A 25322-nucleotide genomic window follows, 5' to 3' on the forward strand; every position below is an offset into this window, starting at 1 on the left:
AAGAAGAAGACCAAAGCAGGAGGCATCACAATCCCAGACTTTAGCCTCTACTACAAAGCTGTACTCATCAAGACAGCATGGTATTGGCACAAAAACAGACACATAGACCAATGGAATAGAATAGAAACCCCAGAAATAGACCCACAAACGTATGGCCAACTCATCTTTGACAAAGCAGGAAAGAACATCCAATGGAAAAAAGACAGTCTCTTTAACAAATGGTGCTGGGAGAACTGGACAGCAACATGCAGAAGGTTGAAACTAGACCACTTTCTCACACCATTCACAAAAATAAACTCAAAATGGATAAAGGACCTGAAGGTGAGACAGGAAACCATCAAAACCCTAGAGGAGAAAGCAGGAAAAGACCTCTCTGACCTCAGCCGTAGCAATCTCTTACTCGACACATCCCCAAAGGCAAGGGAATTAAAAGCAAAAGTGAATTACTGGGACCTTATGAAGATAAAAAGCTTCTGCACAGCAAAGGAAACAACCAACAAAATGAAAAGGCAACCAACAGAATGGGAAAAGATATTTGCAAATGACATATCGGACAATGGGCTAGTATCCAAAATCTATAAAGAGCTCACCAAACTCCACACCTGAAAAACAAATAACCCAGTGAAGAAATGGGCAGAAAACATGAATAGACACTTCTCTAAAGAAGACATCCGGATGGCCAACAGGCACATGAAAAGATGTTCAACGTCGCTCCTTATCAGGGAAATACAAATCAAAACCACACTCAGATATCACCTCACTCCAGTCAGAGTGGCCAAAATGAACAAATCAGGAGACTATAGATGCTGGAGAGGATGTGGAGAAACGGGAACCCTCTTGCACTGTTGGTGGGAATTTAAAATGGTGCAGCCGCTCTGGAAAGCAGTGTGGAGGTTCCTCAGAAAATTAAAAATAGACCTACCCTATGACCCAGCAATAGCACTGCTAGGAATTTATCCAAAGGATACAGGAGTACTGATGCATAGGGGCACTTGTACCCCAATGTTTATAGCGGCACTCTCAACAATAGCCAAATTATGGAAAGAGCCTAAATGTCCATCAACTGATGAATGGATAAAGAAATTGTGGTTTATATACACAATGGAATACTACGTGGCAATGAGAAAAAATGAAATATGGCCTTTTGTAGCAACGTGGATGGAACTGGAGAGTGTGATGCTAAGTGAAATAAGACATACAGAGAAAGACAGATACCATATGGTTTCACTCTTATGTGGATCCTGAGAAATGTAACAGAAACCCATGGGGGAGGGGAAGGAAAAAAAAAAAAGAGGTTAGAGTGGGAGAGAGCCAAAGCATAAGAGACTGTTAAAAACTGAGAACAAACTGAGGGTTAATGGGGGGTGGGAGGGAGGGTAAGGTGGGTGATGGGTATTGAGGAGGGCACCTTTTGGGATGAGCACTGGGTGTTGTATGGAAACCAATTTGACAATAAATTTCATATATTAAAAAAAAATAAAATAAAATACAGTAAAAAAAATAAATTCGGTTGTTTATCTTTTTGGTTTTGAGTTGCTTGAGTTCTTTGTATATTCTGGGCATTAATCCCATATTAGATATATAATTTGCAAATTCCGTTTGCAAATGATGAACCTTTAAAATGATCCATTAGCCTACCACCCACAACCCTCACAATTTTAGGAAAAAGGAAAGTAAATCTATCGAAGTAAAGTCAGTAGAAGAGAGGAAGAAAAAGGAAACAAAAGTATAAAATAGTCTAAGTTTTTCGGTGACTTAACAATGAGCTATTGTTAGGCAACATGTGACAGTCTGACCTCTGAATCAATTGCATTCAACATGACTCAATGCCATGGTATCAGTCTCCTTTACAGATGGAATTGTGGAAAGAGCATGCAAGGCCCCCTTGCCCTTTGACCTCTACCTCTTATTCTCCCTGCAATCAATTATGAATGCCTTCCTCCATCATACTGAAGGCATTTTTCCTAAATTTGCCAGCATCTCAACATTAATTCAAGTACCTCTTAAGATTAGCAACATACAAGAAAGGTCTGGAAATCAGGTTAATCATGTCAAGGAGAAAGGTACAATGTATATAAGTTTGTTTTTTTTTAGAACTCATCATTTGTTCTCATGATTAAAGATATGCTAATTCTTCTCCCCACATTTCTAAAAATTTGAAAGCATATATCATATCTTCTATTTGCATCAAGTTGAGAATAGCATGATTCCCTCACATCTATGAGGCATAAAACACCTGCAATCCGAAGGAAGAGTGCAAGAAAAGCGGAATAATTCTATGAAAAGGAGGGATGGAGAAAACTTCAGTCCAATGTGCAACAACTGATTCAAGGCTCAGTATGGAAGGATTTAGAAATGTCCATCATAACTGGTCATTCTGAGAAAATCACTGAATTTACAAAAATAGCTTCAATAAAATAAAAATCTGAGGAAGGAGACTGCAAGAGAATTAGAGTGAAATATGTGATAGAAAGCCCTGGTGGGTATAGATTTTTCTTTCCAGGAGTGCCTAAGTGAAAGATGGGTCAAAAGGATACTTATAGAATTCATGGCATAGAAACATGCCTACATTTAAAGGTTCTTTAGATCTTTTTCCAAAGGAGGACAGCAGGAAAGGAACTGAACTCTTAAAAAATACAACATGGGTACTTTAATTTCTCTGCATTTACCCCGTGGGAAAGCGAAAAGAGGAGAGCAAGGAGATTCTGCAAGTGTTAGAAATGATTTCAGAGACATGAGATGTGATTGGACCCAAGGGGGCTTAATTATGAGCTGCTGGGCCTCCTGTGGCTTGGGCGACTGGCTAGGAAGTCTCTCAGTCCGTGTTCAGACCGGGTCCTTCTCACATTCACTGGGGAACATTACAAGTGGTGGTCAGGGGCTTTCCTCTACAGTTTGAGTTCAATAAATTTATGCTGCTGCCTCAGCATGATACAAACCTTGCTGGGAGTTTTCATGGAGATGAACCCACCAACATGATCTCAGATAAACTGACAGAACAGGGAGCATGTCTGTTCTGCAGCAACAGAAGAAAAGCAAGAAAGACTCTCCCAGAGATACCTCCCGCACATTGGCAGATAGCCCAGCAGCAAATGGCTCAGAGTTCATGACATTGAAGACGGCTGTTATAGAGGGTGCAGATAGAAAGAAGAGGCATGGCCAGCACGAGATGCAAGTGAATGAGATGGGAATCTCAGGAGGAGAAAGAGTGGATGACAAGTGAGTGCTGAGTGATTTTATTATGAAGACTGACCTTGGTCTTCAAGTGTCTGGTAAGAGCAGAACTGGCTCCCAACAGGAAAGGGCAAGGAAGTCTCACTCTGGCCAAATTCACCCCATAATGTTTCATTTCCAGCTTTTCCAATGATAACCACTCCATCCCCCCCCCCCCCACCCCGTCTCTGTAATCATGCAGATCCTCTCCCACCTGCCTTCCCACCGTCTGCACCTGTCAGGTAATGCTCCTATGTCAGCTCCTAACTCTTGAATAGGTCAGACAAGGTGATCATTTCTAAAGGATTTCTATGCTTTGGAAATCAAGGACTTTGCTGACTGACTAGTCTATCCTAAATACATGTCAGGTGATACAGCTTGTCTTCATAAATGGTCCTTCTGACTATGATTCCTCACTAGAGTTTTAGCAGCATAAACCACAGCTATTGCTGAATTACTGGTATATTTGGTGACTTTCAGTGTATGTTTAAATTTTTAAAAATAATGTTTTTAATGTTTAGTTTTGAGAGAGACAGAGGTAGAATGCGAGTGGGTTAGGGGCAGAGAGAGATGGAGACAGAATCGGAAGCAGGCTCCAGGCTCCAAGCTGTCAGCCCAGAGCCCGACACGGGTTTGAAATCATGAGCTGTGAGATCATGAACTGAGCTGAAGTCAGATGCTCAACTGACTGAGCCACCCAGGCACCCCTAAATTTTTTTAATGTTCATTTTATGTATGAGATATATATATATATAATGAGCAGATGAGGGGCAGAGAGAGAGAGAGAGAGAGAGAGAGTGAGAGAGAAACAAAGAGAGAGTTCGAAACAGGCTCCAGGTTCCCTGGTGTCAGCACAGATCCCAACACAGGGCTTGAACTCATGAACCACAAAATCATGACCTGAGCCAAAGTCAGTTGCTTTACCTACTGAGCCTCCCAGGGGCCCTAACATTCAGTATATGTTTAGATGATCATGAGCTTGCTGACATAATGTAACACTGTTGGAGAGACTAGGAATGAATGAAATAACTAAAAGCTGTATTATACAGGATAGCAACTATTTTTTTTCATAAATCGTTGTTTGTTTGTTTAGAGAAGTGCATGGGAAGGAGCAGAGAGAGAAGGAGAGAGAATGCAGAGCCTGACATGGAGCTCAATCTCATTAACCATGAGATCATGACCTGAGCCAAGATGAAAAGTTGGAAGTGTGGGGCACCTGAGTGGCGCAGTTGCAGTCCCTTAAGCCTCAGACCGTGGCCAAGGTCATGACCTCACAGCTCATGAACTGGAGCCCTGCATGGAGCTCTCTGCTGTGAGTGGATCTTCCCCACCCCCCATCCCCGCTCCCCTACTTGCATTCTCTCTCTCCAAATAAATAAACATTAAAAACAATAACAACAACAACACAGAATGGGATACTTAACTGACTGAGCCACCCTTGCACCCAGCAGATATTTTTCTATTGTACAACTTGAGAATTTCATGATTTTAGATATGCAATTCTTAGAAGCAATGATCTTTATCAGAAAAGAACGTTCATACAGGCACTAAGAACCCAAGTTTTGAGGAAATTCAGTCATCAGGGAATTGAAGCAACTAAAGTTTCCTTAGTTGCTCTACAGCCCTCTCTCCTGCATCATTTCTGGAACCCCAAGGTCTGCCTTCTGTCTTCCATTTCTACTTCTATCTTGGACTCCTCTTAAGGAGACTGTCTTTTCACCCCTTTATTTTTATTCATTCTTTAGGCTTGAGCTCACAATATGAGTGAAGCAATCAAATGGTCTGCATATTATTAAGAATCAATGAGCCTAAACTTGCCAATCTTTTGGTGATAGTAACCTGAGCACTTTCAACCCCAGAAACTAACGTTTATTCTTGCTAAGTTACCTGTTCACCTATATCCCCTAGTCAGCAAGAATGAGTCCTCTTGCCTATGCACTGTTTCTCTAGATTTTTTTGCCTTCTAGAGATTCCTCCCTTCTAGTCATTCTGAAGCATGTATTTCAGAATTTCCATTATTTGAAGTGTACAATTCATGTCAAAGAATTCTGCCATTACTTACATAGGCAAAATAAAATAAAGTATTACTTATAATGTAAAAATCAGCATGGAACTTTGATTTAGATTAAGATTACATGGATTTGATCATCTTTTCTCAAGCTCTATTTCACATTTTTTTAAAAGGACAGCCAGTCCTACATAAATACATAATACACAGATACAGTTATCTCCATATATTATGTTCCTGGGTGAAGCTATGTCTATCTCACTTCTCTTTCATAGGAAGCCTTTTAAACCAAAATACTGGTTAGAGTCTGATTATGTGATTGTCCAAACTGATGGTTTCTGACTCCGACAGTTTGGGGGAAAAAATAGAACACTAAGGTCAGCTGAAATGTGGGATAGGGAGAGATTTATTAAAATCTAATTAAAGTGCAATATCCAAGCAAATTAATTTTAATTTAAATTTATAACATTTATAAATTTATATAAATTTAAATTAATAGCAAGTATAATTATTTTATCCGCAGGTCCAGAAGGACATAACCGAAAGATCAGCAATTTACTCCTTTATCTACGTCATCTGGGTGGTTCTAATGCAGTTGGCCTGCCTTGTACATAACTTCTAATTGTGGTACACTACTTATGGATGTCCTTCTTGAAAACAGTGATGTGTAAGTATGGATTTTTTTCCTTTGATAATATAAACGAGATGGATGAGATGGTCTTTGAATTCTGACAAAATCACAGAGACTCACTATGATGACTTTGAATTAAAACAGGAGTAGAAGAGAAGAGTGCCACTGACTGAGAACCTTCTTTCATTTTCATCTGGAGGCCGGAGGACATTATGTCCGTTTCCAACATCACCGTCTTCAGGCCTTCTGTGTTGACGCTGATAGGGATCCCAGGCCTAGAGAGTGTGCAGTGCTGGATTGGGATTCCATTCTGTGTCATGTATCTCATTGGTATGATTGGAAACTCCTTGCTTCTGATCATCATCAGGTCAGAGCACAGCCTCCATGAGCCCATGTATATTTTCGTAGGTATGCTGGGAGTCACAGATATTGTACTTGGCACGAGCATTGTGCCCAAGATGCTTGGAATCTTCTGGTTTCATGTGCCAGAGATTTATTTTGATTCTTGCTTGCTTCAAATGGGGCTCATCCACACATTTCAGTGCATAGAGTCAGGCATCCTCCTGGCCATGGCTCTGGACCGTTATGTGGCCATCTGTTATCCACTAAGACATGCTGCCATCTTCACCCACCACCTAGTCTCCCAAATAGCAGCTGTGGTAACACTCAGGGCCGCTGTCCTAGGAGCCCCGTGCCTGATACTGATAAAGTTCCGGTTTCATTTTTACCATACAACCATCATCTCCCACTGCTACTGTGAGCATATGGCCATTGTGAAAATGGCTGCAGAAAATGTACGGGTCAACAAAATCTATGGTTTGTTTGTGGTATTCACTGTTGCAGGGTTTGACCTCACATTCATCACTTTGTCCTACATACAGATATTTATCACCGTTTTTCGTCTGCCCCAGAAGGAGGCTCGATTGAAAGCATTCAATATGTGCATCGCTCACATCTGTGTCTTTCTGCAGTTCTACCTCCTTGCCTTCTTCTCCTTCTTCACACATAGGTTTGGTGCTCATGTTCCCCCTTATATCCACATCCTCTTTTCTAGCCTCTACTTGCTTGTCCCCCCATTTCTCAATCCACTTGTCTACGGTGCCAAGACCAAGCAGATCCGGATTCACCTGATAAAGATGTTGTATTCATAAAATGCACTGTGATTAACATCTTCAACCTTCTCCTTTATGCAAAATAAGAATCTCTCAAAACAGAATAAAACAGAAAAATGCATATTATTCATGATGCTTGACTTGTCTCCTCAATTGTTTTGTGAAAGTTGCCTGCATTTTAGGCAGTTTTCAGATCACAGCCCATGACACCTATCAGTCAGTGCCATTTAGATCCTACTAGGCAATGAGAATGGGAGTGGTAGAAACAGCAATAGTGAATATGTATCATTTCCCTTTTTTTTCTTATTTTGCAATTCCTGATTGAATTCTCTCATTTAAATATTCTTCTCCACAAGGTACCACAATATCTATTTCTCAGTGAATTTCCAAGCACCCAAGACTCATTGTCTTGGATTGTCCAGATACTTTATGAAATCACGTTATTGATTCTATTCGTTTCTGGATCATCTTCATCATCTTTAAAGTAAATGTGAGGAGGGGTTCCTGGATGGCTCAGTTGATTAAGTGTCCAACTTTGGCTCAGGTCATGATCTCCTGGTTCATGAGTTCAAGCCCTGCACTGGGTTCTTTGCTGAGAGCACGAAGCCAGCTTGAGATTCTCTCTCACCTTCTCTCTCTCTGCCCCTCCCCACTTGTTCACTTCCTTTCCCTCTTTTAAAATAAATAAATAAACTTAAAACGTACAATTAATGAGAGGAAGTATTTTGTTCTTATTCAAACAAAAAACCTAAAGAAACAAAAAACTGTATGCAATCTAATGACACATAGTCATCAAATTTCAACATTTCTGGTGTCATTCAGGGCATTAAGGTTTAAACGGTATGACCAATGCAGTATTCTATTTCACAATTCAGTACTTTTTATGCCCAGTCACCATTTATGTCTTTATTAATTCCTAAAGTGTTATCAAAACCCTACAACATTATAAATGTATACTCAAGAATAGAAGCATATTCTATTGTGTTATATTAGTTTCAGATGTGCAATATAGTGATTCCACACTTCCATACAACACCTGTGCTCATCATGACAAGTGGACTTCTTAATCCCCGCCACCAATATAACCCATCCCTCCACCCACCTTCATGCTGGTAACCTTCAATGTGTTCTCTAAAGTTAAGAGTCCTTTCTTGATTTCTATCTGTCTCTTATTTTTTTTTTCCCTTTGCTTGTTTGTTTTGTTTCTTAAATTACACATATGCTTGAAATCATGTGGTATTTGTTTTCCCCTATAGGGGGCTGATTCTTAAGGAATGACAGATGAATTGCTGGTAGGTAAGGACATGCCTTGCCAGGTAGATGATCTTGGAGCTTAAAAAGAGAATCAAGAATTGGCACAGTTTTTCTCAATGTAATGCACATCTTGTAGAGACAAGAAAACTACAAATGTCAAGAATGGCTATGGATACTATGCAAAATGGGTGAACTTTATTCTGAAAGCTATCATATGTCACTGGCCAGTTTTGACTCCAAATGCACAAGTGTGTGAATGTGTGTATCTATTTGACATACAGCAGCGTATGTTCTCAGTGGACTTAAAACATTATGCTTTTAAATCACTCAAGGTTATTGCGTTAATGAACACATAAAGTGTTCTGTCCAAATTAATGACTTGAGAACTTAAGGCTTGTGGGCTGTTCCAAAAACCTGATCTCATGGATCATTTTTAAAAAGAGCATGGAAAATATTCCCATGTGTGCAGGTGTCCATACTTTTATTTATGACACTTAAATCAATGTGTACATAAGAATTTATTAGACTGCACGTCACATGGATGTAGATACTCTGGCTTGTTTTATGGACTGGGCCTTATCAATGAATACTGAATTTGATCACTTTGTAAATCTAGAGGCTATCTTGAAGCATCTTTGGAGGCTGTTTTATATGTCAGTATGTATTATGGATTGAGCCTAAATATCCATCAACTGATGAAAGGATAAAAAAATTGTGATTTATATACACAATGGAATACTACTTGGCAATGAGAAAGAATGGAATGTGGCCTTTTGTAGCAACGTGGATAGAACTGGAGAGTGTTATGCTAAGTGAAATAAGTCATACAGAGAAAGGCAGACCATATGATTTCATTCTTATGTGGATCCTGAGAAACTTAACAGAAGACCACGGGGGCGGGGAAGGAAAAAACAAGTTAGAGAGGGAGGGAGACAAACCATAAGAGACTCTTAAAAACTGAGAATAAACTGAGGGTTGATGGGAGGTAGGAGGGAGGGGAGGGTGGGTGATGGGCATTGAGGAGGGCACCTGTTGGGATGAATTGGGTGTTGCATGGAAACCAATTTGACAATAAATTTCATATGAAAAAAAAAGAAAGAAATGTCCGTACTTATCAGATAGGATTTGCTTGGATTACCAATAGGTGTTGTGGTTCTTAGTAACAATTTCTTTGAAATAAAAGTAAAAAAAAACATCAGAAGTGATTTTAATATTCTAATCAGAGTTCAGCAAACTTTTATGCAAATAAAGTTTGGGTTATCGTGGGCAAAGGAACATTTAAAGACTATTTTGTAAGTATTTATATAAAAAACGACAAAGCATATTTCCACAAAGATTTCGATGAAATTATATATAATTATGAATCATTTATAATTGACACTAATAACAATCAGGTGTGTAGTTTTCTGTAAAGAAAGTCTACTAATCAGGGGAAGGTGGAAATGTCCGTCATAAGTGGTCATTGTGAGAATACTGAATTTACAAAGCTTCAATAAATAAAGATCTGAAGAATGATACTACAAGTGAATGAGTGTCAAATGTGTGATAGAGATCCATTGTGGTTACAGATTTTGTCTCCAGAAGTGTCTCAGTGAAAGAAGGGTCACAGACACTTATTTATATGTAACTCATTGGCACAGGAACATACATTTAAGTACATTTAAGTGTCCTTTCGATCTTTTTCCAAATGAGGACAGCAGAAAGAAACTGACAAAAGTAAATGTAATTATTAATTTTTACAAAAATCTTTTTATTTTGTAAGGAATGTCAAAAAAAAAAAAGATTGCATATATTAATTTCTCTACATCTCCACTGTGGGGAAAAAGAAATGAAGAGACCAAGGGGATTTTGCAAGTTGCAGAAATGGCTTCAGGGACATTAGATGTGGATGGACAAAAGAGGGCTTCATTATGAGCTGCTGGGTCCCTGGAGGCTTGGGTTAGTGGCTAGGAAATCTCATATTCAGACCTCCTCCCTCTCCATGTACACTGGGGAACGTTATACTTGCCAATTCAAGCTTAATAAAGTGATGCTGTGTCTAGCAAATATAGACCTTACTGTGAGTTTTGTTGGAGTGTGATCCCACCAACAGGAGCTCAGACACAATTTACAAAAGAGGGTGCAAGTCTGTTTTTCAGGGACAGAAGAAGAGAGGAAAGTCTATTCCAGAGATGTCCACGGTTTGTCAGATGGCCGAGCAGCAAATGGATAAGAGTTCATGATATTTACAGCAGGCTGTTCTAGAGGGTGCAGAGAGAAGAAAGAGATGCTGCCAGCATAAGCACAAGTGAATGAGATGAGAGTCTCAGGAGGAAAAAGAGTGAATGACAGGTGAGTGATGAGTGATGAGTGATGGTGTTACGAGGACAGACCATGGTTTTCAGTTGTCTTGTAAAAACACAACTGGCCCCCAACAACAAAGCATGAAGTCCCTTTCCTCAATTTCACCCAATAATGTTTCACTACCAGCTTTTCCAGTGATAACCACTCCATCCCCCCTGCTCTGTGCTCACTTAGGTCCTCTCCCACCTGCCTTCCCACCACCTGTGCCTGTCAGGAAATGCTCCTACATCAGCTTCTTTCTCTTAAATATGCCAGACAATGTGAATTCTACTAAAGGATTTCTCTTCTAATTCTGATTAACTCTAGAAAGAAGAAGTGATGAAAGAATCCATGATCGAGGAATCTCTAGGATTAAGCATTGGGGAGCAAAGCTTTGGAAATCATGTTTTAGTTGATTAACTAACTGGTCTATTCTAAATATGCATCAGCTGATACAGACTTGCTTCTAGAATGGACCTGTTGAGTGGGTTCCTTCACTTGAGGTTTAGCCACATAAACCACAGCTCTTCCTGCATTACTGGCATTTTTAGTGACGATAAATATATGATTAAATGATAATGGGCTTGCTGACAGAGAGCAACAGTGTTGGACCAACTAGGAAAGAATGAAACAACTGAATCCTGTTTTCACCAAATAGAAACTTTCTAATGTAGCTTGAGCCTTTCTAATTTAAGATATGTGATTTTTAAAAAGCAATGATCTTTTCAGATACAAATGTATCCGAAATAGACTAAGAGCCTAGTTTTCAGAAAAGTCAGTCATCATGAATTGAGGTGATTAAATGTTCGTTAGTTGAGCCATCTCCTCCATCATTTCTGATATCCCAAGTCTGCTCCCTATCTTCCATTCCTACTTCCATATTAGACTCTTGTTGGGAAACATGTCCTTCACCCCTTTATTTTCGACTCATTTCTCATGCCTGTGCTCATGAAATTCAAATGTTCAAGTGATATATATTTCACTAAGAATTAATGAGCTTACATTGGCCAAATCTCACGTTACTGGTATTTGTGAGTAGTTTAAGCCCAAGAACCTAGTCTCTAGTCCATGAATTACCCATGTACCCATTTTCCCACGCGCTGTTGTCAGGAAGATTGAGTCCCCTTGCCTCTATACATTGTCGCCTCTGAGTTTCCATGTTTTCTAGAGATTCCTCCCATCTAGGTATTCAGAAATGGGTATTCCAAAATGTCAGCGATTTTAAGCACACCACTAATTTTCAGGAATTCAATTGTTAGTATGTGGGCAAAATAAAATAGAGTTTAACTACATGTAAAAATGGCATGAAATTTTCACCCACACTCACCAAAAGTGCATGGGGTTAGATGATCTTTTCAAAGTGGTTCCTTTACTTTCTTTTGAACGGACTTCTGGGGAAGGGAGGGAAATATAAGATAAAAACAGAGGGGGACAAATCATGAGAGATTCCTGGGAATAAAGAACACTCTGAGGGTTACTGGAAGGGTGGGGGGGGGGATGGTTTAGATGGGTGATGGACATTAAGGAGTGCCCTTGTTGGGATGAGTTCTGGGTATTATATTTAAGCGACGAATCACTAAATTCTACGCCAGAAACCCTTCCTACACTATATGTTAACTAATGTGGATTTAAATTTAAAAAGTGAAATTGTTATTGGAAAAGAAAAAAAACAAAGAAAAGAGAGACATCCAGTATTACGTAGATACAATGATATAGATAGATGAATATATTGTGCTCATGGGTGTCACCAGTTTCTGTGTTCTCTTTCATAGGGAGTTTTTTCACTTAAAAAACATCAAGAAGTAAACAGAAAAAGAGCCTACTCGGTGTCTCAGTTGAGCATGCCATTCTTGATTTCAGGTCAGGTCAAGATCTTGGGGTTGGTGAGCTCAAACCTCATGTCAGGCTGTGTGCTGATGGTATGGAGTCTGTTTGGGTTACTCACTCTTTCCCTTCTCTTTGCCCCTCCTGTGGTCTCTGTCTCTCTCTATTAAAAAAAACACCTTAAATATAAAACTTATGGAGATTTATCTACTAATGTACTTGTCAGAGTCAGATTTGTTGATCCAAAGTGTCAGTTCCAGACCTAGACACAATGGGAATAACAGAATATTATCAGGTTGTTAGAATGTGGAGTACGGACATTCATCAAACTCTGCTTGAAATGACATTTCCAAGCAAGTTTAACAGGTATAATTATTGTAACCCCAGGTACAGAGGGACATAACAGAGAGATCAGCAGTTACTCTGTTACCCACGTGATCTGGCTGGTTGTAATGCAATTAACTTGCCTTCTACATAACTTCTTATTGTGCTACACTACTAGTGGATGTCTTTCTGAAAAGAATAATGTGTATCTGCGGATGTTTTTCCTTCCATAATATAAATAAGAAGGATGATATGATCTTAGAGTTCTGACAAAATCAGAGACCCACTATGATGACTTTATACAAACAAGAGTAGCGGAGAAGAGTGCCACTGACTGAGAAGCTTCTTTCATTTGCTTCTGGAAGCCCAAAGACATTATGTCAATTTCCAACATCACCGTCTTCAGGCCTTCTGTGTTGACGCTGATAGGGATCCCAGGCCTAGAGACTGTGCAGTGCTGGATTGGGATTCCATTCTGTGTCATGTATCTCATTGCTATGATTGGAAATTCCTTGCTTCTGATCATCATCAGGTCAGAGTGCAGCCTCCATGAGCCCATGTACATTTTCGTAGGCATGCTGGGAGTCACAGATATTGCGCTTGCTACCACCATTATGCCCAAGATGCTCGGAATTTTCTGGTTTCGTGTGCCAGACATTTATTTTGATTCCTGTTTGCTTCAAATGTGGCTCATCCACACATTTCAGGGCATAGAGTCAGGCATCCTCCTGGCCATGGCTCTGGACCGTTATGTGGCCATCTGTTATCCACTAAGACATGCTGCCATTGTCACGCACCGCCTAGTCACCCAGATAGGGGCAGTGATAACACTCAGGGCCGCTTTCCTAGTAGCCCCGTGCCTAATACTGATAAAGTTCCGGTTTCAGTTTTACCATACAACCATCATCTCCCACTGCTACTGTGAGCATATGGCCATTGTGAAAATGGCTGCAGAAAATATACGGGTCAACAAAATCTATGGCTTGTTTGTGGCATTTACAGTTGCAGGGTTCGACCTCACATTCATCACTTTGTCTTATGCACAGATCTTTATCACCGTTTTTCGTTTGCCCCAGAAGGAGGCTCGGTTGAAAGCATTCAATACGTGCATCGCTCACATGTGTGTCTTCCTCCAGTTTTACCTCCTTGCCTTCTTCTCCTTCTTCACACATAGGTTTGGTGCTCATGTTCCCCCTTATATCCACATCCTCTTTTCTAGCCTCTACTTGCTTGTCCCCCCATTTTTCAATCCACTTGTCTACGGTGCCAAGACCAAGCAGATCCGCATTCATGTGGCAAAGTTGTTCTCTTCATAAAATTCACTCTAACTCCTTCAACCTTCTGCCTTAGTAGCAATCTCTCAAAATTAAATATAACATTTAAAAATCCACACTGTCTGCAATTCTTCAGTTTTGTATATTTGTTTTGTTTAATTTGTCTGCATTTTATGGTTTTCATATCATTATACCCCATGACAACTATTATTCGGTCGGTTTTGGGATGCTACCGCCTAATAAGAGGAATAAACATAAAGATCAAAATAGTGAAAATATATTGTTACCTTTCCTCTTTTATTTTTTATTTCCTGGTTGAATTTCTTCTCTATGGATTTTTCTCCAGAAGAATTCATAAATATGCATCTATCACTGAAATTAAATGCAGCCAAACTCTTTGTTTTAGAATGTGCAGGTACTCAAAGAAAACAAGGTGTTCATGTGGCTTTTTAGTCACCAAAAGGTTTTTTTTTGAGGAGGTGTATTTTAAGCATATTGTACTAAAACAAACAAAAAACAAACATGTTTACAAAAAGGTAATTTGTAAATTAAACAACAATATGAGAAATAAAAGAAAAAAAACAATGAAACTCCCAGAAGATAGATATAAGAAACCAGAACAAAAGGACACATGTTAACTCTGGGGGCTGTGATTAAAAACTATAAAGGGTCAATCCAAGAACACCAACATATCACTAAACAGGAGTTCTAGAAAGCCAAGGAAGATAAAACTATAGGTGGACTGTAGTAGACCAGGAACATATTAGAAAATTATACAAAACTATTCCAAAAACCAAAGGACACAAATCCAAATTGGGAATATCCACCGTGTACCCTGGGAAAAAAGAATACAATTTCATAGTAAGTTAAGAAAATGAAAAGCCTATGGCTACAGACTGGCATAAAGTATTTGCAAAATACATGTTTAACAAAGGACATATATCCAAAATATACAAAGAACTTTTAAATCTCAACAATAAGGAAATAAACAAGTCGCTTAAAAAGTAGGCAAAAATCTGAAAACATATTTCACCCCAAAAAGACATAACAAATAGCATTAAGCATGTTTTAAGATGCTCAATATCATTTGTCATTAAGGAATTGCAAAGTGAAACAATGGGATACCATACACACCTATTAGAATGGGTAAAACCTGAAATACTGACAAAACCAAATGCTGGTGAGGATATAGAATAATAGGGACTCTCCTCATTGCTGGTGAAAATACAAAATAGTACAGCCACTTTGGAAGAGAATTTTGCATTTCTCACCGAACAAAACATAGTCTTACCATGTGGTTGGCCTTGCACTCCTAGATATGGTACCAAATGGGTTAAAAACTTATGTCTACACAGAGACACGCACATAAATGTTTAGAGCAGGTTTCTTTTTAATTGCCAAAAATTGGAGGCAACTAAGATGAAGGGAAAAACAGACCGTGGCACCTCTTTAAAATGTAATGTGAGTATTTGATTAAAAAAGAGAGAGAGCTAGGGGTGCCCCAGAGGCTCAGTGGGCTGAGCATCTGACTTCGGCCTAGGTCATGATCTTGCCATTTGTGGGTTCGAGCCCCACGCCGGGCTCAGCGCTACAGCTTGGAGCCTGGAGCCTGCTTCGAATTCCATGTCTCCCTCTCTCTCTCTGCCCCGCCCCTGCTCACATCTGTCTCTCTCTGTCTCTAAAGCAATTAAACATTTAAAAAAATTTAAAAAGAAAAGAGCTATCAAGCTATGAAAAGACATGGAAGAGCCTTTAATGCACAGTTTTGAGTGATAGAAGCCATCCAGAGAAGGTTACATCTGTATATGATTCCAACTATATGACTTTCTGGAAAAGGCAAAACTATACAAATTAGAAATAGCATAAAGATTAGTGTAGCCAGGAGTGTAGGAAGAGAGAGGGAGAGTTGAATGGGTGGAGCACAGGGAATTGTAGAGTAGTGAAAGTGATCTGTATGATACTGTGATGGAGGGTATATGACATGATGTACAGGTATCCCCCACTTTCTGGGGGACAGTAGCCTACTGTTAGCGAAAACACTGAAAATACCACAAACCCCGACACAAATACCAAAAAAGAGAGTCCACCCTGTCATGGAAAGTAGTGAGAACAGGGTGAGGCCTTTTGAGTCAGACATTCCTCAAATGGGGAATTAATAGGAGTAGTTGAAAGTGCATGGAAATAGGCTTGAAAATACTCTTGAGCAAGTGTTGATTTTGTGGGAGGAAAAACCATGACAGAAATGGTTGTCAGTTAAAACTGACAAAAAACTAGTAACCACCTTACTCTGAAAGAACCCCCTCACTCTCCTGTATACAACTGTTATCAATATTCCTGGAAAACAGGAAGCATTTCCAGTGAAGAGCTTCTGTCGAAAATAGAAACCAAAAATAAAAATAAAAATGTTTCTGGTGATAAATGCTCTGTCTCCCCTGCATGAACACCCACACAACACACACAGACACACTCACACTGGTGTGTCCTAGAGAAACTACATTATATTGCTTCGATCTGAAGTCATTCTATGAATAATTGGTAGATATGGGAATAAAATAAGAAAATAAAGACAGTAGAGAAATAGACAAGAAATAGATCATATGATATAAGAATCGTTTAAAGTTGGGGTGCCTGGGTGGCTCAGTTGGTTAAGCTGCCGACTCTTGATTTCATCTCAGGTCACGATCTTGTGATTCGTGGGTTCAAGCCCCACATCAGGTTCCATGCTGATAGCACAGAGTCTGCTTAGGATTCTCTCCCTCTCTCCCTCTTTCTCTGGCCCTCCCCCGTTCATGCTTGCTCTCTCTCAAAAATAAATAAACTTAAAAAAAATTAAATTTAACAAATTGTTTGCAGTCAGGACCAAAAGAAAATTATGAAATCATTTCAAAATGTTTGCTATGTTATAATTGTTATCTCTTCTGTGACAAACCATCCCCAAACTTAGTGTCTCCAAACAACAATGACTTATTGTTTCTCACAATTCTGTGGGTCAACAATCCACGTAAGGCTTGACCGTATGGTTCTGTTTCCATAAGGAGTGGGCTGTGGTACCTCAATAGGCAGCATTCAACTAAGAATTCAGCTTCAGCTGAGTTGAAAAGTCCACGGACTTCAGTCCCATGCCTGGTGCTTTTGGGCTCATCTCCATAGTCACCCTCTCTCCATGGGGATAGCTTCTTCATACTATTGGTATGATTTCAGTGGAGTTCTATTCCCAATATGGGTGCCTGGCTTTGAATAAAAAAACAAGGTAGAAGTTGCCAGACTTCGTATTACATTGGCTCAGTCACCCAAGAACATCACCATCATTCCTGCTACATTATGTGGTCACAAGAACTGTCATCCCAGGTTCAAGGGGAGGAGGATTGGGCTCCACCACAGAAGATAGCAGCAGCACACACAGAGAGATAGAGAAGGGCATGATTGTAGTCAGCTTCTCAGATTACCTTCCACAGTGTGCAGAAGGGAAAAGCGAACCTATTGTAATAGGATTGGAGAAAGAATAATAACCAAGAGAGACAAAATTCGTGTGAGGGTCCATGATAGATACAGAAAAGACAAAAAAGGTTTACTACATATATGAAAGGATTCTCCAAATTTTTTTTAAAAGCAAAATCAAACAATAAAAGAAATGTGAAATTAAGATTATGATTATAATTAGAACCTTAGCCCAACCCCCCAACAATCCCAATGCATTTAGAGAAAAGTTACCAGGATAGAGAAAGTTTAAAAAGAAAGAGGAAAAGGAAAAGAGAGGCATCTGGGTGGTTCAGTCAGTTAAGCGTTCGACTCGTGATCAGGTCATGATCCCAGGTTGTAAGACCAAGACTCATGTCAGGCTCCACGCTGAGCACTGAGCACTGAAGAGGGATTCTTTCCCTCTTCCTATGTCCCTCGTCCACTCTCTTTGTCTCTGAAAGAAGAAGGAGGAGGAGGAAGAGGAGGAAGAAGGGGAGGAGGAGGAGGAGGCGGAGGAGGAGGAGGAGGAGGAGGAAAGGGAGAAAGAAAAGAAGAAGAGCAGCTCAGGCTGAGAAAATAAAAATCCACATAAAAATCCAAATAAAACTCTCTATGGTAGCTAATGGCATTTCTGGACCCTTCTGATACGAATTCTACCATGTGACCAATGGAAAAGAGAGAAAGCCAAAGAGCCTTAAAATTCAAGGTAAGTAAGGTGACAGAATCTAGTCTTAGGTGCCCTGAAAAAGCGTACAATCCTTCCACATGTGGCATTCACAGTCTACATTTGCAGATGCCTCCATGGGAACAAGACAGTATTGCACTAGCAGGAATCTCTGCCACGCAAAGGAGATCTGGGTACTCAATGCAAGTGTGTGCTAACTTGGATGTCCCAGAGAGCTGGACCAAGGAAACCCTGCACATGCTGTAGAGGGAGAGACAGTGGGCGTGTTTCTCCCAGGAGCCAACTCTGGGCCATCTCCTTCCACCAGTGTGTAAAGTTCAGTCCTCTGGGGACTGAAGGTCTAGGGCCTGAGAGATGCCTAGAGGAGGATAAATAGCTCCACATTTGCTGTTTGTCTTCTGAACATCATCTTGCTTTTATTTTTCCCTCTCAACCAGTTAAATACCTTCAGGATCCAAGAAAGTATAGGTAAGTAAGCTGAGTTTTGCTCAGCAAAGACATGTAGAAAAAGGCACCTGGAAACACAGGAAAAAGAAAGAAAGAAAGAAAATCTTAGGGAACTCCAGAGGTAGCTCCGTCTTCCTAGCACCTGATCATCTTGTATTTCTCTCAGCCTTGCCCTATGAGGCATTGGATATGGTTGTAATGGGACTCTTGGACAATTGTAGTATCTCTTTGTGCTCTTTTCCTAAATGGGCCATCTGCAACGGGCACAAATGGGCATTTTTCCTTTTAGAATATGTTACGCAATGGTTCTTTTTCTTTGAAATGTGGCCCTGAATGCTGTGCATAGATGCAATGAATTTGGAGTCAAGTTCCAGTAGTAAAAGCAAGGCTTCGTAACTAAACAAGTCTAGTAGTTAAAGACAATGCATATATATGTGTATGTATGTAAATACCTGCACGTATTTCCCCCTAAAATTTGCTGACTATTCATTATACATCAGGTGCTGGGCTAAACACAGATTAAAAAACTGAACCTCAGAGATTTCAACTCCCTTCCCTATATAACAAAGATGTTACACTGAACATGAGGCTAGAATAGAACCCCATTTCTTTTTGTTAATGTTTGTTTGTATTGAGAGACAGACAGAGTGAAAGCAGGGGAGGGGCAGAGAGAGAGGGAGATACAGAATCCAAAGTAGGCTCCAGGTTCTGAGCCTGAGCTGTCAGCACACAGTCTGACCCAGGGTTCCAAGGGCTCCAATTTACAGACCATGAGATCATGACTTGAGCTGAGGTCGGACGCTTAACCAACTGAGCCACTCAAGTGCTCCTAAAACTCCATTTCTAAGCCAAGTTCACCATGCTGAACCGTCTGCACCTTGTAAGACAGAAATGATAGATTGGGGGTGAAAATTACCAATTCACATTTGTGTCTAGCATACGAAAGTAAGTCTTGGCCTTTATGGATACTCTAAATTAGCTCAATCTCTGTCTAGCGGATCCGAAGCTTAAAGTCCAAAAATTTGAACTTGTTCAGTGTAATAATTATTTTAATCTTAATGATGGTAATTTTGTAAATTCCCTAATCTCATCTGTTGCTGAGCTAAAAATGTATCTGACTTATGTGGCAACCACCCTAACATACTGACCCACATTTGTAATTGATGTTTACTTTTAGGTGTTTTACAACTGGAAACCAAGCTTCCCATGAAGTAGTTTTTAGTGGTAATACAGTCAGAATAGGATGTTGCCATCACTTAAATATAATTCTATGTGCCCCAGACGTACACAATCCCTATTAACCACACTGCCTCTATGCATATATTCACGATTCAGTCAGAATCTGCCATAAGTAATATTATAAAAAATGCTTCCCGGAGGTCCAGAGTTATAAGTTGGGGAGCTGCAGTGATAATGCTATATCACAACAAAAAGGAACACAATAAAATAGATCACTCACTGGTGTCCCAAAAGATCACTGGGAAAGTTAGAAGAAAATCTGTAAAATTTGTCTTATGTCCCTTCTACCTCTGTTTCTGTTTCCTCCATCATTTAGACTCTCTACTCCCCCATCTCGGATATCCTAATGAAGCCCCACTCACTAAACATCCCCTCCCCATAACTGCACTTCACTCACAGAAGCTGAAAGTCTGTAGGATATTTTTGCATCTGTTGGAATAACAACAGTATCCATGTTGAGGATCATTGTAAAGGTCTTTTCAACAGGCTACTGTGAAGATTTAATAAGATGATATTTATAAAGTGCTATGGCACATATTAAGCACTTATTAATGTGAAGCATTTTTTTTCCCAAGTTACGACTTAATTCTTCCGTGGAAGGAGTCAGAGTGCAATATTAGGTGCATTAATACATCTCACTATCTTTTCACAGAGAAGAAAATATTGCGAAACAATCTAATGAGACATCATTCACCTAAAGTGGTGCTGCCTCTCAATCCTCAGTCAGCCCTGTGGTCTTTAATCCAGATACTAGGTCTGGAATATACTGCCCCAGATGGCCCCTTTCTCTTACAATCACACCCATCCCCAGGACATGTGGTATGTCCTGACTGGAATCCCAGGACTGGAAGATTCTCATACCTGGATCTCCATCCCTATCTGTTCTATGCACATTTTGGCTATCATAGGCAACATCTTCTTGATCTTCCTGATTGTAACTGAGCGCCGTCTCCATGAGCCTATGTATGTCTTCCTTTCCATGCTGGCCTTATCAGATGTCCTGCTCTCCACAGCCACAGCCCCCAAGATGCTGGCCATCTTCTGGTTCCATTCCACGGATATATCCTTGGGAGTTGTGTATCTCAGATGTTCTTCATCCATTTCCTCTTTGCGGTAGAATCTGCTATTCTCCTGGCCATGGCATTTGACCGCTATGTGGCCATCTGTCACCCACTGAGATATACCACAATCTTAACCTCCTCAGCCACTGGGAAAATTGGCATCGCAGCTGTTGTCAGGAGCTTTATCATCTGCTTTCCATTCATCTTCCTGGTACACCGACTTACGTATTGTGGGAGAAACATCATTCCCCATTCCTACTGTGAGCACATGGGCATTGCCAGATCGTCATGTGACAATATCAGTGTCAACATCATTTATGGCCTGACTGTGGCCCTACTGTCTACAGGACTAGACATTGTGTTCATCATTATGTCCTATGCGATGATCCTTTGCACAGTGTTTCAGATACCTTCCTGGTCTGCTAGATTCAAGGCCCTCAACACATGTGGTTCCCACATCTGTGTCATACTTATGTTCTATGCCCCAGCATTCTTTTCCTTTTTTGCCCATCGTTTTGGGGATAAAACCGTCCCTCAGCACATCCACATCCTGGTAGCCAACCTCTATGTGGTAGTGCCCCCTATGCTAAACCCCATCATTTACGGGGTGAAGACCAAACAGATTCAACACCGAGTAATTTTGCTTTTCTCCCCCATCAGCACGCATTGTTAAAATGGAGAATAATGCGTAATGCTGGCTATTTCTGAATAAACCCCCCCGCCCCACTTCTCTCTCTTTCTTCTCTCTCTTTCTCTCTCACTCACACACACACACACACACACATACACACACACTGAATGAGCAATGGGAATAAAGAGAATCCATAAGTAACTCTCAATAAACCAGAAGGATAATAAATGCCAAAGTTTCCAATGTATTTTCCTAAAGCACATAAAATTTTTTTTTTTTTTTAATTTTTTTTTTTCAACGTTTTTTATTTATTTTTGGGACAGAGAGAGACAGACAGAGCATGAATGGGGGAGGGGCAGATAGAGGGAGACACAGAATCGGAAACAGGCTCCAGGCTCTGAGCCATCAGCCCAGAGCCCGACGCGGGGCTCGAACTCACGGACCGTGAGATCGTGACCTGGCTGAAGTCGGACGCTTAACCGACTGCGCCACCCAGGCGCCCCTAAAGCACATAAAATTTTTGAGAAAAATAAATGAATGATATTCTCAATTCTCCTAGATATCCTATTATCTTGCAATTTAACTTATTCTTAAGCATACATAAGATAATTATGTAATTATTTCTATCTGTACCTTTCACGGCAATTAAAATGTGAGTTCTAAAGGGATATTTTCTGAATCTCTGATACAAAGTCTATGTATAGAAAAGGCACATCGTATAGGTTTATTGAATGAACAGATAATACTGAATGAAAACAAGTAATTAGTGAAATCAACCCACCTCAGACCACACTTTGTTCCCTACATAGTGATGACCTTGGGGCCAAATCATTAATGAAGCATCCTGGTGTCAACAGACTTCACCAAGGGAGGGACTAACAGATGAAAAATACCATACCCAGGTCCAAAATTAAAAGGCAGTGGAAGACTAAATACAATGTTTGCACATATTTGTATTTAAAAAGGTTCTATTCACACCAAATATTATTTTATAGAAGCTTGTCTCCAGATTGTACCGTAATTTCCACATTCAAGATAGTATTTTTACAACCTCTCCTTCAGCAGGCCTTAGCACATGCTCTGAGAATGTGCAATCTGACCTTATATACCCTTGAAGACAGACTAACAGTGAACTTTCAAGCATTACCTTGAACACGTGCAACCTTTTCCGTGTTAGCCTCTTTTCTTTGTTTTTCTATTATGTATATATGATGTGTGTTTGTATACACTACACACATTAATATATGTACAATGTTGTATACACATTATAAAAACACACATATATACACATGCATGTTCATGATATATAAATGATATATATATATATACATCTATATATATGTATATATATATACATATATATATATATAATATCAGATATATATATAAAACAATTAATGTGGGAAATGAACGTGTGTTGCCTTGACCCTTGGAATCCTGGACAACTACTTTGGTTTGAAATATATGTTATATTCACTTGAATTTGAGCAAGGAAATCTATTTTAAGAGTTAAAAAAACCCCTTTGATATGAGAAATCCTGTTTTCCCAGTCCCACACTAACTGTATAAAATTGTCCTGTTATGTAACTATTGGTTTTTGACAAATAAAATGGAATTATTTTAGTACCTTCCTTATTGGCTTGACAATTAAATGAAATATGTCATATGATGTATTTGGAATTTAATAAAAGCAAATTTTATTTTGATGGTGTTGGTAACTTTTATGAACAGAAACATCAAAGAACTGATCTCACCAAACTCAACATAGCCCTGCTAACAATAATTCATAGAAAAATGGTTGGAATGGGTCATCATCATAGATATGGAAGTCACATAAAATGTTGCTAAAAGTTGTAGCAAATAGGATTCTGGTTCAGAAGTAAATTCTCCAAGGATTTAAGGGGAGTCAGAGAGGAAATAGAGTACAGAATGATAACAAAATATATTTAATGAGTGGTGTAAGTGAGCCTTCAAGGAGAAAACTTTTTAAGGGGGTGCCTGGGTGGCTCAGGTGGTGAAGCATCTGACTTCGGCTCAGGTCATGATCTCATGGTTTGAGGTTTGAGCCTTGTGTCGGGCTCTGTGCTGACAGCTAGGAGGCTGGAGCCTGCTTCAGATTGTGTCTCCCTCTCTCACTGCTCCTCCCCCACTCAGGCGCGCTCTCTCTCTCTCTCTCTCTCTCTCTCTTTCTCTGTCTCTCTCTCTCAAAAATAGATAAACATTAAAAAATAATAAAAACAAGAAGAGTTTTTTAAGCTTGAGTTTTGGCAGTGAGGAACTAAGAAAATACCAATTTCCCACCCAGAATGTATGAAATATGACAGGAATAAACAATGATTGAGTCGTCAGCCTCAATTGTAGAGAAGCTTTCAGGGTGAGGGCTCAGGGATTGGTAGATGCTGATGGAGTCAGGATATCACTGTGTGTGCTGAGCTGGTAGAAGCACAATCACTGAGTCGTTGCCCTGGAAATTTTGAAGGGGATGCTCCGTATCCTACCATTCTACCATCTTCTTGACCACAGAGTCCCCCGCTGGGTCACAGTGAGTAAGAAAAACGGTATACCATGCACGATAGAAACGGAGAGCCCTGGAGGGGCTTAGAGAAAACTGACCTACTCTTCCAGGTACAATTAAAAAAGAAAAAGAAGAAGTGGAAGAAAAAAAGCACTGAGAGATTGTTAAAGTGAGTACAGTGTTTCATGAGAGGAAGACACCGGGTCATTTAATATCAGACTCTGAGACCCAGCGAGTTAAAGAATACATTACCTGGGTAGCTGAGCAGTAGCAGATATAGAGATACTATGGAGTCAGAACAAATCTTCCTCTGATGGTTTCTGCTCTGCCCTAAGTGGTCTCAGACATGGTGAAACGCTGTGACATGAAGCATAGGGTATTAGGAAAATGTATCCAAAAGTGGGAAGAGGCTAAAGACACTAGTTGGCCATGTCAAAACTGTTGCAGAATATCGTGTTATAATTGGGGTTTTAGCTAATATAAGTTAAGGAAGAATTAGAAGTGGGGAAAGAAGAAGACAAATCCTAGGTTTTGTGTCTTAATTTATTTTTCCTTATTTCTGTATTTAATTATTTTCCTAGTCTTTGTAAAGCCAACAGAGTTCCACAAGAATGGCATACTAATCCATATTTACTTATCCTGGATTGTGTGCTTGAAACGTGTTCAGGGGTAGACCTTGGGTAGTCTCATCACAAAAGAGAAAAAACATAGGAAAATGGTACAGGTGTGAAGTGATGGATATGTTGATTGGCTTCGTTTTAGTGAGTTTTTCATAATGTATACATATATTGGGTCATCAGTTACACACATCCGTTATAAGCAATTTCTGATTGTCACTTATACTTCAGTAAACCTGGGGCAGGGGTGGGGGAGAAGACATTAGTGTCTTATTGTGACTAGAATGATTAGAAAAATGAAGTGGAAAATGACATCATTTAAAATGGTAAACAAAACTGTACATGTGTCTGAAATACATGTAGGAAATATTTATTGCATATTATTCATTGTAATGATAATATGGCATCCACAATGATCTACAAATTCCCCATAATCCCAATAAATGCTAATATATTTTATCATTTCCATGCTGATATTTTTTTCAAATTTTTATTATGGCAAAATATCTGTACCATAAAGTTTGTGATAATAATGATTTTTAAGTGTACGATTCAGAGCAATTAATCATATTTGCAATGTTGTGTTCCTATTGCCACCAGCAGCAAAATCTTTCATCACCCAAAACAGAAACCCTATGCCTCTGAGTAATAATTCCCCACTCCCTTGCTAACCTCTAACCTACTTTATATTTCTATGAATTTGTTT

The 25322-nt window shown here is 39.7% G+C and overlaps 2 protein-coding genes and 1 pseudogene across 2 annotated transcripts; all 3 read left to right on the forward strand.

Moving 5' to 3' along the window:
- The first annotated feature begins 6064 nt into the window (after positions 1 to 6064).
- Positions 6065 to 7003, forward strand: LOC109260039 (olfactory receptor 52A1-like). The gene has a single exon (XM_019438026.2). The coding sequence runs from the start codon at positions 6065 to 6067 to the stop codon at positions 7001 to 7003; it is 939 nt and encodes a 312-aa protein (XP_019293571.2).
- A 6062-nt stretch (positions 7004 to 13065) lies between these two features.
- On the forward strand, positions 13066 to 14004 carry LOC109260041 (olfactory receptor 52A1-like). The gene has a single exon (XM_019438027.2). It carries the CDS (start codon positions 13066 to 13068, stop codon positions 14002 to 14004), a length of 939 nt encoding a protein of 312 aa, XP_019293572.1.
- A 6557-nt stretch (positions 14005 to 20561) lies between these two features.
- On the forward strand, positions 20562 to 21526 carry LOC109259999 (olfactory receptor 52Z1P-like; annotated as a pseudogene).
- The last annotated feature ends 3796 nt before the right edge of the window (positions 21527 to 25322 follow it).

Source organism: Panthera pardus, unplaced genomic scaffold (genome assembly GCF_024362965.1).
Source record: "Panthera pardus isolate Hobbes unplaced genomic scaffold, ASM2436296v1 HiC_scaffold_12, whole genome shotgun sequence".
Taxonomy (NCBI): Eukaryota; Metazoa; Chordata; class Mammalia; order Carnivora; family Felidae; genus Panthera; species Panthera pardus.

Excerpts from the sequence above, each read along its gene's own strand:
- LOC109260039 (XM_019438026.2), top strand. The coding sequence starts at position 6,065 with ATGTCCGTTTCCAACATCACCGTCTTCAGGCCTTCTGTGTTGACGCTG.
- LOC109260041 (XM_019438027.2), top strand. The coding sequence starts at position 13,066 with ATGTCAATTTCCAACATCACCGTCTTCAGGCCTTCTGTGTTGACGCTG.